Source organism: Homalodisca vitripennis, chromosome 4 (genome assembly GCF_021130785.1).
Source record: "Homalodisca vitripennis isolate AUS2020 chromosome 4, UT_GWSS_2.1, whole genome shotgun sequence".
Classification (NCBI taxonomy): domain Eukaryota; kingdom Metazoa; phylum Arthropoda; class Insecta; order Hemiptera; family Cicadellidae; genus Homalodisca; species Homalodisca vitripennis.
The window spans coordinates 181,818,094-181,834,244 of NC_060210.1; the positions used below are offsets into that span (position 1 = coordinate 181,818,094).

Here is a 16,151-nt window from a genome sequence, read left to right on the forward strand (position 1 = left end):
CATAAGGTATTCCAAACTGGCAGGCTCTTTGACAATGTGATGTGAATTTTAACATTGGCTCTAGGGAAAACGGTGACATGAACAATAACATGACTGAACGATCCATTTTATCTAGACTACACTTCGAAAAACAGCAAGACTTCTATAACGCAAAACCTTAGAAATGATTATTTTGAAATATTCCATGAACTCAGCAAGGCAAACTAAACTATGGCACTTGAAATATCTCATACAAAAAATATATTAAAAGAGCCGGAAGTACTTTTTGACTGAATCAGGTTTCAGAGAATTAAATGCAAGTGTGATTTTTGAACGGGGCAATAAGACACCAATCAAAACATTAACTAGGTAGGGTACTACACCGTAAGAGTGCGCTAAATTAAAATCGTATCACCGACTTAACATAAGACTTTCCAGTTTTTTTTTTATTCCGTGTGCATGTCTATGGAGTTGATGTAAACAAAATCTTAACCTTACATTTTATAGTCGAAGCGAAAATAATAATACAATTTAATTGATACCGTTAGTCGTATCCTTTTGAAATATTTGAGTGAAATTAGGAATTATGATATTACTATGTGGTTTACTATGTGTGAACAGTGCAATTTGTGTCATCTAGGTTTATGAGTAACTATACTATTTGAAAGGTTAATTATATTTTTAATAACCCCATTTCATAGGATAATATTTATTTACCTATATATTACTTACCTAAAGCGATCTATTGCCACTTTTAATAATTGGGTAGACTTTAATAAGCAGCCTACACTCATCATTTCCTTTGTGGTTATAAAATAAAGATTTTTGATATTACAAATTTTTTAACCTCTCTATCATTTCAACTTTTGTTTATAACCATAACAATAAAGGGGTAGGGTCCAATAAGCGGACCCGGTGTTTTATATCGAAATTGGCAAACGATATTACTTAATCATAACCATCGATATAATCAATCGATACTGATTAATTATTTTTAACAATTAACTTTAAATAATCTATATGAAACACTTTCAAATAATACAATTAAGGTAATATTTTAAATGTCACATAAGTAACATTGTGTATTAAAAATGGCTGTCAATCTTAGGAAGCTTCACGAAATTGCTTTAAAAGACAATAAAACATGTTTTTTTATGGTTTCAGAATGTTGGGTTAGTACCTAAGAATCCATTATGTGATATTTGTGGAAAAGGTAACAAATGTAACTGTCAGATGAGCTAACATGGTCGTCTTCAGATGCAAAAAAGAAAGTAATGGTAAAGGTTATTTGTTACATCATTAAATTCACATTTTATTTAAAACATATGATTGTTATTACTTTTATATCGATTGATAGTCTATGATTCGATATGCGAATATTAGGTATCGATGATTATATTCTTCGATATAAAACACCAGGTCCGCTTATTGGACCCTACCCCAATAAAGAACCTAAAGTAATTTATTCTTTGGAGAATTTGTAAATTGCGATGAATATGAGGAAATTGTGTTAGATAAGTAGGCTAATTGAAAGTTCGTGGTGAATAGTAAAGAGAAGTTGAAGAGTACAATACAAGCAGACTGACTAGCAGACTATCTTGGTAATTTTTTGGGATAGAGTACATTAAGCGGACCCGGTTTTTATATCAATTACTGTAATCATCAATACTTAATGTTCCCATATCGCATACGAGTCTATCAATCATGTCAACATATCTATATTCTTAATAAAAATCATGTTTGAAATTAAGGTAATTGTTAAAGTAATGCCCAGAGCGGCAAAATACGAGTTTTGCATTATTAATTTATTGGAATCATCCTACTGAACAAAACAATACAGCGTTTCATGGGGTAGGAGTTGTAAAACATAAAAAATGGAACTACTTTTCATGTACGGAGCAATATTTTCATGTTGTACATCTGCGTCGGGAGTCAAGTGACCTTTTTTGACATTGATTCAATCTCGTGATGATGTCATCGGATGCGTCACCATATTTGGAAACGTAAAAGAAAAATAATTCTAAAATGAGCAGAATTTTGACCCTAATGACTATGTTTTTATTAATTTTGAGCTACCAATTGATTAGTTGTTATCAGGTTGAGATGAGTGCCTCTGGACATCAGCACGGACTGTGGCACCACGGTGCTGCCCCGCACTGATGTGAACGAAAGAAAAACATCCCTCAAAATGTACCTATCAGTAAAATATCAAGTTCTAGAGGGGCTGATCAGAAATAGAAATTGAAAATTAATGCAATGAAATTTATGTAAAGTATAAAAAAACCTAATAAATCATATAAAAACCCAATATTAATGTATAAATGGACAGTAATGTAGAACACTTTTCATTAAAAGGAAATAATCTAATTTCGGTCAAAACATAAAGTCCTAATGTGCCCGACAAAACACTCCGACACAGTTCACTACCATTCATCAAACTAGTGGATGGTTGATCCATGATTGACAAGCAGTCACTCTATCCGAACTACAACACACGATATCTTGAGAAGCACGTGACCACAGCCCCGGAGTGCTTGGATAAAAGATACTCTATCAGTCCCAGTCGTAGTATAACATTGAGGTACATAGATATTGAGACACACAGCACACGAACAGAACATTAAAATATTGAAAAATTACCTATTTATGAATTTATCCCCTAAAACCATGTTATTGGTCATTTGCACCCCCTAAAACCATATATATTTTTGTTCAGGAGGATGAGCAGAATGCGTTAATAACATCAAATTAATGATTTGCTGGGTCAACCTTTAACTCGTAGATACCGAAATTTTATGTGTACCGAAATTTAACATTACCGAAATGTGTAAAATAATTAATATAATACACATAATGAAAATCTCATAAATAATAAAGAAGCTATAACAATTAAACAAACAATTAGAACTGGAAATAGGAAACTCATAAATATTCAATATAACATGCTTTAAATAAGTTGTTGAAAGCATCCTTTTTAGAAAACCATACTTCTCTTCTGTACAAATACTCATAGAGAATATCTGCAAACAGGTCGGCTGATATCCCACTTTTTAAAATTCGTTTTCATGGTCCTTCATAAGCTGTTATTGTTAATAAAAGACAATACTTTTTTATATGGAAAAGTTTGAAAAGTTTATACAAGTTAGTTATTGTTCGAAAATCAGTATGGGTTGGTTATATTGTTAGTTATAATTAAGTAATATCTTTTGTCAGTATCGATATGAAAAACCGGGTCCTCTTATCGTACTCTACTTATTTTTTGTACTGCAGTGAAGTGCACCTGTTGTGGAGAATCCTTTCCTCCATTTCACAAAAGGGTTACTGTTATCAGGGCAAGCTTTAAATGCCGTAACATTTCTCTAGTATGTAGGTCTAGGCAAAAGAGTTTATTAAAAATTGTGATGTATTATTTTTGTTAATGTATTGGGTAGACTTTAGACTTTAATAAGTGGCCTTCACTTGTTATTCGGCTGCTTTTATCAAATGGTTCAATTGTTTTGATCCGAAGGAATAATTCAATATTACAATTTATTTAACTTAGCATGATTGCAACTTATTAGTTATAGTAATTTTAATGTAAACAATAAACAGCAAGAAGTAACTAATTAATATTTTGAGACCTTGAAAATGGCGATGCATATGAGGAAAATATGTGAGATATTTCTTACAAGTGGTTGTTTAAGTGGCTTCAATATGTGGATTTGGCTTCTTGGTAACCCATGGGGAGAATTCTTTCCTCCATTTCACAAAAGTGGTTACCGGTACTTATTTATATCAAGCTGGGCAAGTTATATATATATTGTAAGGTTTCTTTGATATCTAAGTCTAGGCCATGGTTGGTTTGTTATTTTGTAATGTTATTGTTAAATTTACGTTTTTAAAATTGTAAAGTACGAGATTCTTCTTGTAATGGTAATTTATTATAACTCTTTATTGTGTATGATTTTTACATATCGAAGTTGGATAATATATCCTATTGTTCGATAATAGGAATCGAATAACAAGTGTAAGCTGTTTATTAAAGTCTTCCCAATGTATTACAATTCTTGTAATGTATGATTATTATGTAAAATCAAAGTTAGAAAATATGTGTAGAATCGTTCGTTAATAACAATCAACTAACAAGTGTAGGCCGCTTGTTAAATTCTCCCCTAATATATTCTATTAACAGTATACTTTTGAACAGTATACTCTTTGAAGTTTGTAATCAGACCTTCTAGAATTTTATTAGTATAATGATAGTTACTATATCAAGGGATATTTTTCATTCATTGTAACTCTAGGGCTACTGCAGCCTTGCTCTGATTGCCATAGGCATAATTATAAACGCCCTAGACTAGGCTATTTGTTTATTTTCCAAGATTTGTAAAAATGCTTTGGTTTGCTACACCTTAATTGTATTCTTATTTTTCTCTATCTAGGCCTACTTTTTAAGAGATTTTCTTTTGAAAAAAAAACAAAAAATAAAGCAAAGTGTAAGTAAGTAAATATTTACCCTTTATAGATACTCATTTGATATAGTGCGATAAATATATTGTTTGACTCAGGAGATAATTCTGGCACTATACAGACCAATAATTTTTTTTTTTTTTAACGCAGTAGGCTATTGTTATGAACATATACTAGGTGTAATGATATATTCCATGTTTAATTTCTTGTTATTATTGAATCTAAATTTTGGGTTTTGTCAGATACTGGACAATCTGAAATTTGTTTCCTAAATATGAAAGAATCAGGTTATAGTTAAGTTTTTACTGCCTAAAAAGATCAATTTATGGATGAGGATGACTATGTCAACACAGTAATTAGAGGTATCGGTGTAACAGCTATATGTACAATCTCTCTAGCATCGGTGTAATAATTTATAGAAAGCAATTTTGCTGATTTGTTTATTTGATGAATCCATATTGTCTTATTAACAGTAGATTATTTTCTTCGGGTAACAGACATTCTTTTTGATAAATAAATACTGGTTGGAGGGATATTTGCACACTTAAACTCACACCATTTTCAATAATAGTTTCGGTACTTTGGGATTATACCGACCACACCCAGACATGAATCGTTATTTCACATTTCGTTTCTACTGATTACTAGATTAGCGTAGAACAATATTTCGTCAATATAAAACAGGAATTGTCTTATCGCAAACACCTCCCCATCCTCAGACAGAGGTCAAAGTCGAGCGTCTAGTAGATAACGTGATTGCAGAGTCTCGCCGCCCGTTCAGCTGGTGCATCGCTTTGTTGTACTTCCGTGTTTTACCTCTACATTTCTCCAAACACAAAAATTCAACAAAAACAAACATTTACCAAACTAAACTTTTTATTAAAAAAAACACTCAAAACTTGTTTTTATTCTTGATCACATTCCGCCACCCAAAATGCGAGTGCCTCCGGCCATCAGCGCGGGCTTCGGCAGCACCTTCGGTGCTGCCCCGCGCTGATGTCGACGAAAGAAAAACATCCCTCGAGATAGTACCTATCAGTAAAATATCAAATTCTAGAGGGGCTAATCAGAAATATAAATTGAATTGTAATGGAAAGGCAATGATGTACCGTGCAAATCACGTGATGCCGCGCGGCCTGCCGTAATCAGGATTCTCGAGAAAGATAAGATAACAGCGACAAACAATACCGATCACAATACCTGGAAATGCTTGTAAGTTTGTAATTTTGTAATTGAAGAGTTGTTTTTTCGTTCTATCATGTTTGTTTCTATAAATTTCTATTTTTGTGTTCTTCATACTGGTGTGGTCGGTATAATCCCAAAGTACCATAGTTTCAAATCTATTTCTAAAGTCACATACTTGATTGAAGCATTTATCGAAGATAATCAGTGGTCCTTTTATTTTATCTATGCAGTTCTTTACAGCTCTTATGGGAATTCCATCCAGTCCCATCAGGGAAAATATTATGAATATTGGTTAAAATATGTTTCCATTCATTTTTTTACAATTTTTACATCCAGGACCAATATGCGCAATGTAAGATACATTGTTTAAATTGAACTAGTCTAAATTTTGAAGCTATCAGGAGATTTTTAGAAAACCACTGTGTGCAATAGTTTGTACTGTAATTATATTATATCCTAGTCATTTTTTAAATCTCCTAAATTCACCAACGAATCTATAGAGATGGTTGCTAAGTACTGGTGGAATGTTTACGATTTCATGTACAGTATTTTATTGTAATGGAGTAGTGTTAATAATAAGTTGCTGATTTCCTTTTTTTTTCAAGGTTCCTGACCTAGAGATCTTTTATCTGCAGTAATACATTATTTAGAAGCACACATTGTGCCTGTAAGTGCCATTGAGAAATGGATGAAATTGAGGGATCACGGGTGGACTTTGGTTTGTTGACGAAAGACAATTATCTATACATCCGTAACAGAAGCGTGAATGGAAAATTGTACCTAAAATGCCGTGAGAAGACCTGTGGATGCACTGCCCAATGGGAGCCAGCTCGGGATAGGTTTTTCATCAACATTCCACATAATCATGATGCAAATTCTATTGACGTTGAGGTACTCAAACTCAAGGCAGAACTGAAAAATCTAATCCGCAGAGGTGAAAGGCCTTACAGAAAAGTCTTTGAAGAAGTATGTGCAAAGTAAGTATTATTTCAAAATAATTTTTATACAGATTTTATAAAATTAATGTGTTAAAATGATACACAAACACTTTTTTACTGAGAGAATCCAGGTATCCAAAACATGTCTAAGGAATGCAACACTTAAAAAATTAAACCATACTTAAAATGACACTGTATAAGTATCCGTATTTGATATCTGCATTACATTACTGACCAAGTACTGCATCCTTAATATTTACTAAAATATACAATTAAAAGACTATTTTTATTAAAACTTTGAATTTTCTTATCTGTATATTTTCTTACTCTGTGCTCAGCACAGGTTGAAACAAGAAGTTCTGTTACTATCAACAAAACTCTATTAATGTAAACAAATTGAAAATAGTGGTTATATTATAGACAATAGACAAAAATTCTTTATTAACATGCTCATTGAGAACAGTATTAGCGTCATAGTAAACAATACAAGTGTTTTTTTACAACATATAAAGTTTTTTAATTATATAAAAGGTTACATTGTAAAATTTAAATGTCAAATGCTTTTTGAAAGAATTCTTCTATGGAGTAGAAGGGGCGGTCAGCAAGCCATTTGTGTAGTGCTGGTTTAAGTTCATTCTCTCCTTTGTCTCTCAGCTCTGATGGCAGGTGGTTGTGAAGCTTCCTCCTGATGTACGAGTATGTAGGCTTCTTTTCGAACTGTGACAGTCGGTGGGCTGGAAGGTCATACAAAGTAGTGTCTCAGAGGTTGTACTGATGAACTTCACCCCGCTTTGGTAGGCCCTCTCTTACTGCGTGCATCACAGTTTCTTGAATGTATACTTAACTTATAGTGATACAATAGTGAGGATCTTATGGGTTCTAAAGGCTTCTCTACAGCTGTTTGGTGGTTGCAGTCCTGCAAGTTTTCTGACTGCGGTTTTTTGTTTCTTGAGAACCCTTTGAATCTGACCAGCTGATGTTCCTCCCCATGCTACTAAACCATATCTTATGTGAGCCTCAAACAAAGTGAAGTAAGCAGCTCTTGTAGTTGTTTCATCAGTAGAAGCTTTTATGTTTTTAATTGCATAGAGGCTGGAACTCAACTTCCTACAGAGTTTGTCTACATCAGATGTCCAGGATAAGTTTTTATCCAGAGTTATGCCCAAAAACTTTGTCATTCATTGCAACCTCTGGTATACATGGCACACATTCAGATCTCCTTTCAAAAGCTATTTGGGCAGTTTTGGTAGTAATTTACTGCTAAGTCATTGTTATTTTTGAAGAAATCTCATCTAAACCTGATGAGTTTTTTTTATTTGAGGTTGTTAATGATTGTTCTGACTTCATTTTCATTTGTTTCTCGAAGGTTTGTGAGCAGCTATTGAAGTGCTGGCTGTACAGGTGGTAAAAAAGTTCTTATTATTCCATTATTTTTTTCTAACGTTTTTTCAGCTATGTGTAAGAAGTGAGAGTTTAGATGGTCTGCTACTTCTAAAGAGTTGTCAATGATTTTTCCATTAACTTCTAGCTTTATTTTGTTCACTGACTTTCCTTTCTTGGACCATGTTGTGTTTATAACTTCCCACATAGCCTTGGATTTATTGTTGGCACGGGCAATGTGGTCTGATGCTGCTTGTTTTCTGAAGAGTTTCAGTCGTAAGTCATAGTTTTTTTACATCTTATTGATTCTTCCTTGTCATCAATAGATCCTGTCACTTCATATTTACTAAGGGCTAACAGGTATCTGTCCTTTAGTCTATTGGCTTCATAGTCAGCAAAATATTTAGTTTTAGTTTATGGCGTGTTTTGAATTTCCTCTGAGGGCATGCTGCATCCTTGGCAAGTCTTACAGTATAGCTCAATCTTTCAAAAGCTTCATCAGCATCTTCAGTTTGCAGAATGTTTGACCAGTTCTCTTCCCCAAGTATGCATTTGAGCTCTTGAAGATTTTTTCTTCTGAGGCAGCGACTCATTCTGAGTGGATTATCCTGTATTACTGCGAAGTTGACCTCACAGCTTTGGGCAGTATGGTCTGAGATGCTAGCATGGATAACCTTTGTGTCAAGCTTTTCAGTATAAATATTAGAACAAATCCAGTTGATAGAGGATTGTGTAGTTGGGGTAATTTTGGTCGCTGGAAGTTGTACCCTCTTGCTGTTATGAGAGGCCAGAGTCTCATCTAATAAAATACTTCTTCTGTCAGGATTTAAAATGTCAACGTTTATGTCCCCCATTATGACCAGAGGATAGTAGTCTATTCTTGTACTAGTGATTATATTAGACACTGTTTCTAGTGCTAAATCAAAATCTCCGTTAGGAGATCTGTATGTACCAAGAATGTGGATAACTGATTGTTTAAGCCTGATTTTGATCAGAGCAGCCTCAAGCGTAATCTCTCTGCAAAACTGGACAACAATAAGTTCTTCTGTATGCCTTTCAAGGTTTTTGTCAACATTCAACACAGATAACAACCCCACCTTTCCTATGTTCTGTTTTACAGAAGTGGGCCTTGAGATAGTATCATGTGATTACAGTGTTCTCTATTTGGTCTCGTTTAAGACCATGCTCTGTCAGAATCAGTATGTTTGGCTTAATTTTTTCAACTAGATGTTGAAGTCTATTAGTTTTATTTGAAATTTCTTGTGTGTTTTGATGCAGAATGAGGAGACTTGATGGATTTTTTTTAAAAAAAAATATTTTTATTGTGTGATGATCCTGGGTCTCTCTGCTGTGATGCACTGATATTTTGTTCCAGAATATTTTTGTTTTGTATCTTTTCTTTTTTTTGATGATTTTCTTCTAAAAAATGAAAATTTGGATGGACATTAACAAGTTCATTTGGTGATAAAAAAGGTGATCCTGCAATGTTGCTGGAGTCACTGTCATAATTGTCATATTCAGTAGTGTTGGACAGTTTTTCAGTTGGAGTTTGACTGATTCTCCCAGTTATTGCTTGAGTGTAAAGTTTTTTAGCCGGAGTTTTGTTGACTCTCCCAGTTGCTGCTTGATTGTGCAGTTTTTTTGACGGAGTTTGTCTGATTCTCCCTGTCGTTGCATTAGTCGAGAGTTTTATTGTTGGATCTTGACTGGTTTTCCCAGGCTGATTTTGGTCAGATGTGATTTTACTGGCTAGATTTTTATTAAAAAATTCTTCTATGCTTTCATTTTTGTCTCGGAGTTTAGCAGAAGTAGGGGGAGTTTTGTCTATCTTATTAGTGTTATTAGAGATCAAAGGCATGAATTGCTTATTGGTTTCTGAGCTCTGTTGTGTAGATATGCTGCTATCATACATGGTTGTATAGATTGTGGCGTTGGGTTTTGAGGTTTTCATTTTTTGAACTTGTAAGGAAATACTAAATTTGTTTTGGATTTTCTTAGCATTATTTGTTCCCCCAAAAGGTTTTTTAAGAGGGGTACGGCAAGGTGTAGAATTCCTTGTTTTCCCACTATTTTTTACTAATGTTTTGTCCTCCTTGTCTGCCAGATTTTTCACCTCTGCTTCCAATATCTACTTTTAACTACAATTAACTAAACTTATGGTTGTGATAAAACAATGTTTACACAGAACTGTTCATTACATTAACATTCTATTTCAATTAATAACATTTGTTTGCTATAATGCATCTTTAGAGACCAAAATGGGAGTTTTTGCAACTTCAGAGGTCAATGGAACATAGTCAGGAGGGATATTCAAAATAGGAATAAGTCTTTATGTTAACAAGAGATCCTAAGAATCCATATAAAATTTCAGTACAATCTGTTCTGTAGTTTTTACATCCTCGAGTAACACAAAACCCATTTTGAGATATACCACATTACATTATATTTTCATATAATATTATAGATAATAATATTATATAAAATATATAATATTATAATATCAAATTTGAATAAGTTAGACTTAATAATTTTCTAAAATAAATAAAAAAAACATTGGAACATTGTTAACTATAGTGAAATCTTGAACAATGATTTTACAGATACTCCCAGGATGCAACTGACAGAGTAGCTCTTTACCGCAATACATTGAGGAAACATCGCTTTCAAGTAAACAGAAGGAAAAAGCAACTGATGCCAGATTTTCAGGCCAAAGTTCATGGTGTTAACCAGAGCCCATCAAGCTTAAAGTTAATGGATGTCTTACACAAAGGTGAAGTGCAATCAGAACATCAAGAAACATTTACACAGGTATAATAAGATGTGTTTTATAAAACTAGATTATAGGTTACACACACTTAAATACAGACAAATAATTGTATGGCATTTCCTTAGAACATTTATACTGTCATAAAATTGTTATTCACTAAGTCACATCAAGATTGTCAAAGCCTTTTAATTACAATATACAGAGTGTTTCAGAACTCAAGATATAAAAATAAATTCGTTTTTGGAAAAAATTTAAAGTTTCCATAGTATAATTTTTTTTGTTATTAGTTACTGTAAAAATTAATTACTTTAAATACTTAGATATCTATATAAATAAAAATGAATTTCCGTTCGTTAGTCTCGCTAAAACTCGAGAACGGCTGAACCGATTTGGATAATTTTGGTCTTGAAATGTTCGTGGAAGTCCAGGGAAGGTTTAAACGATGAGAAAATATAACAAAATTGCAAGGAAAATACTAAAAACGACAATTTGATTTTCCCATACAAACTGTTCTTACCTGTCAAACGTTTGATTGATGTTTATGTATCGATAATTAGTTTAACAGCTGTAACAAATACAAATGATGAAGTGTCTCAGTATCATATGTTTACTTACTACTGCATGCAATTTTGGGTAAAACAGCTGTCGCCATTATAGGTTAACATTATTAGTGCAAGAAAACATTAATATCAGATACTGCTTACAATGCCGAGAAGAAAACGACCTAACATAGGTCGTCGAAGTAGACCAGCAAGAGACTGATAATGGTAACAGTCGTATTGGTATGGCACATTTGCGTTCTGCAGTAAATCAGAATGAAGTGGATAGACAAAGAATGCAACGAGTTTGGGCACATCGATCACAACAGCAGCGAGCCCGGGAAAAGGAAATTGACCGATTCCGCAAACACAATGCTCCTGTGAACCTGGAACGAGCAGCATTCTCCTACGATCCAAAAATCGATAATAGTGCCGACAAATACAGTACATCCAAATAACGCTGAATGTCACTAAATCCACACACACTAAATTTCAAGTCCATAGCTTACTCCAAAGGTGAAATACAGGTACATAAAAAACTCAAAATAACAAGTTTCGGAAAACCTCTCGGAAAGAAAAGAATACTTCAAAAGAGTCTTTAGCACCATATTATGTCTCTTCTCCTGGTCCTCGTCTTTCTTCCTTTTAATTTGCTTTTTCTTCACTCTAGTTTCTTTTGTGATTTCTTCCTAGGCTTTTTCAGTTTTCTTTTTACTCTTATTGCTGTAACTTTACGCAATCTTTTATGTGAACTTTTTCCTGCCTCTACTTCCTTGTTTTCAAAAACTTTTACTGAGCCATTGCACCAATGTTAAATGGTATTATATTGCATCTAATGCTCCACATTTCAGAGTAATGTGTTCTACAAACACTTTTTTGTGAAAATATGCTCAATTACATGATTTAAACTCTCCTTTGGATTTTTGTGTCCTTTCATGAAGACATTTTTGTAAGAGTTCATCTTCTTGAAATCTCTGAATATTTTTTTTGTGTGGAGCATTACTGCTTCTGGCACTAAGTGTTTGTTTGAACGAAATAAACTTCACCAGTTGCATTTGCCTATGAGTATCAAATATACACATCTTTATGAACTTTTACATTTATAATATTAATAGAATTGAAAGCGGATATTACTAACCTTCACCTTCTAAATCGTTGTTATCTTAAAATTTAATTCTGGTGTTAACAATCTTAAAATAATTGAAGAAAAAGACGAAAAATATACCATATCACCAAAACATCTTGATATCTTCTAAAGTAGATCTTTATTTTATTATACTGTTATATTTATTTATTTCTAAATATTATAAAACATTTTTTATTATTCTTTCAATTTATTGAGCCACAAAACTTCAGAATAGTCATGAGTTTTATCAGGGTAACACTTAAATATTGTAATACATACAATATTAAAACCTGTTAAAAGGTACAACTGTTGCAGGTTGCAGATACAGATGATGATGATACATTTAATGAAGAGGAAGCTAGAAACTATGAAACGATAGGAGAGGTAAAGGAATTAAATTTTGGTAATAATTGGCTACTGCAGTCATATTAGTAGACCATTTGATTTCACCCTTAAAAACTCTAGTGTCTTAACAGGATGTTTAGTAATACATTTTTTTCCTATATAACTCACACATGTTCTTAAAAAATTGTTATAATGATCAAACTATAGCAATGTAACATTCGCAACTATATTCAGTTTCAAAAAATTTGTTGTATTAAACGATCACACACGCTAAAACATAGTATTGCAGTTTTTTCATTTATTTACTATTAACTTTATTATTTTATCTACATGTGTATATTTTGAAATTAATTTTATAATTAGCATAAGGTTTTAATAAAATATTTCCTATTTATAAAATGTGTTTTAAATGAACCTACTGTATATAAACTCAAAATTGTTTATTATGTGTTTCTGCAAAATTTGTTCCTCGGCTGCTGACAGAAGACCAAAAGAACTGTCGACTTGAAATCACACAGGACAATCTGGATTTGATAAAAAGTCACCCAGGGCTATTTAAAAAAGTTATTACTGGTGATGAGTCATGGGTTTATGGCTACGACCATGAAACAAAGGCTCAATCTTCACAGTGGAAAACTTGCAAAGAGCAACGGCCGAAAAAAGTAAGACAAAGTCGAAAGCAATGTCAAGACAATGCTGACAATTTTTTTTTACCAGGATGGCGTTGTTCATCACGAATATGCTCCAAGAGGCCAGACAGAGAATAAGGAGTATTATCTTGAGGTCCTAAGGCGGCTACGAGATGCAGTGCGAAGGAAACGACCTGAACTGTGGACAAGCCGTGACTGGATCCTGCACAACGACAACGCGCCAGCTTATTCCTCAAATCTTATTCAGCGTTTTTTGGTCAAACGACATCAACCAACTACGACAGCCTCCCTACAGTCCTGACATAGCTCCTTGTGACTTCTGGCTATTTCCGAAATTAAAAATTTCTTTGAAAGGAAAAAGATTTGACGATGTTGAACAAATAAAACAAAATGTGACGAAGGACCTGTTAGCCATTCCGCAAAATGAATTTAAGGAGTATTTCCGGAAGTGGGAGGAGTGTTGGAAGAAGGTAGTGGCTTGTGGAGGGGAGTACTTTGAAGGGGACCAGATTGCCGCCAAGTAACGTCAGTTCATGCCAGACGTCAAGGTCGGATACTTTTTGGACACACCTCGTATACCAAACCTAGGTTTTGAGGATTGAACAACGGCAAATATCCGATAATCCTATTATCCTTTCAAACAATCTATTGTCAATAACAAAATATAAACAAAGTAGTTTACAAAGTAAAAACATGTATTTATATGTCTTAAATTGTGTAATAAATGAAGGAACAGAGTGTTAGAGATATCTAGAAACCAGCTGAAGAATCTGTTCACAAGATTTGACAACCAAATATGATTTTGTAAATAATATTTAACTTGAAATTCATATAGTTTATGTTTACATTCATACACCAGTTCTTGTCTACAATTGTCAATCGCTAAAAAGTGTTTTTCGCACTTTGTGTGTTAGAAATTGTAGATAGATAAGTCAGTTAACAAATTATAGTAGATTTGTAAATAATATTTTGCTAGAACTAGGTGTTTCCTACATATAAGTACCATACATGCATTGTTGTGTTTATTCACAGGTGACATCTGATTGGCAGTACGCAAATTTCCAACTAATTGCTAAAACGTATTTTTGTCATACTTTGTGTGTGACAGATAACTGGATTGGTAATTTGTTGTAGTTTTGAAAATAGTATTTTTATTACATATTATATGTTCAAAATTTATGTTCATGTATAGTTTTAAGTCTGCTCGTCTATTCATAGACGAAAGTTGATAGGCAGTATGGAAATTACTGAACACTAGAACTCAGCAGCTAAACAAATAAGCTTTACACTACTTGTGAGACAGTGTGGCAGTCATAAGGTTATAATGAGGATTATTACAATGCCTATGTTTATTTTAAGACAATTGTATCATTGGGTATACTTATATGCCAGTCAATCAATCTTGTCTCAAATTCTTAAATGTTTTATCTTAAAACTTTTATTTTAGTGTTTCAATGCTAATGAATCGTTATAAAATACTATGATAAGTTAATACTGTTGTTTTTAATTGTTATTAGTATAGATTTTCCCATAAGAAAATCTATGTGAAATATAAATTATAAACCATCAGTATTAGCAGATTATCATATTTTTAGTTTGGAGTCTGTGCCACTAAAAGAGTTAAATGTAAAACCAATAGAAGTTACTGTTTGTTATTTATACCTTTTTTTACAAAATATAGAATAATAATACATGTAAACACAGATAATAGAAGTATTCAAACTGTCCACTCTCAGATCTGTTTCTCAAAATAAATATGTGTTACAAGATATTAATTATATTTAAAACTTACTAATCCAAATTTATTATATCAGGGATGGATTTGACCCTTTAAGACATCTTCAGGTTGAATTTGTTACATTGTACTCTGTTGTTACATGTGTTTGTGTATGACAATTTTAGTGTTGAAGAAGATCTTTACAATGTTATATTAACGAAGTACAATAAAAGTAAATACAGCCTGAACAAGTCATTAGGAGCAAAATAAATTGATTTTATAATGAATTGGTAAGTTAAGCTTTAAATATACTTATTAATGCCAATTCCAAGGTCAAAAAGTCATATTACACTTTCAAAAATTAAACTTACTCATAAATTACATGTTTGCTTATTTTATTACTAGTGATAATGAAATAGTTGTTATAATCTGATCATATCAAAAATCAAGCGTCTATAAAGTATCCAATTTGTTACAGACGACAGTGACTGACAACATTGAAACACCTCCCAATGAGAGTGAATCTGTAATCACTGAGATATTAAAAGAGGCAGAGGTATCGATAGTAGATCAGTCGCAACCGATCAGAGATCAAGAAGATCGTTTAAACATCATGAAGCGTAGTTTCAATTTGCAAGGGGTTTCCAAACAGGTGGCTGAGGATAACGAGAAACTTTTTTGTGAACCAATAGTAAAACTGAAAAAATTGAAAATGTCTCTGTCTAAAGAGAAACCAAGAGAAGCAAGTTGTCATGTGACAGGGTCGGAGTGTGTGGTGAGTGAACTTCGTAAAATAATAGATAAAAGGCAACTACTAGTTTAGATGATAGTTTTGATCTGTTTGAAAAATATATTATCACTCGACTATGATAACTTTCTTGGAAAAAGATTATTTCCTGGAATCAGCAAATATATGTAATCCTAGCATTAAATTTCTTCAAGATCCAAACAGATCTGTACTAGACATTCCCAGTGCATTAGTGACCATACTGGTTACTTTCATTTTACAAAGCATTGTTTACAGAACAAAACTTTGCTTCTGTGAGCTCTCCGAAAATAAATACTAGCAACATGTG

At 32.8% G+C, this 16,151-nt stretch overlaps 1 protein-coding gene across 1 annotated transcript; it reads left to right on the plus strand.

Annotated features, from left to right (window-relative positions):
* Window positions 1-429: 429 nt before the first annotated feature.
* LOC124360734 lies at window positions 430-15,913 on the plus strand. The gene is made up of 5 exons (XM_046814590.1): window positions 430-647; window positions 6,219-6,590; window positions 10,532-10,739; window positions 12,679-12,747; window positions 15,554-15,913. The coding sequence occupies exons 2-5, from the start codon at window positions 6,298-6,300 to the stop codon at window positions 15,896-15,898; spliced, it is 915 nt and encodes a 304-aa protein (XP_046670546.1). The 5' UTR covers window positions 430-647; window positions 6,219-6,297; the 3' UTR covers window positions 15,899-15,913.
* Window positions 15,914-16,151: the final 238 nt, after the last annotated feature.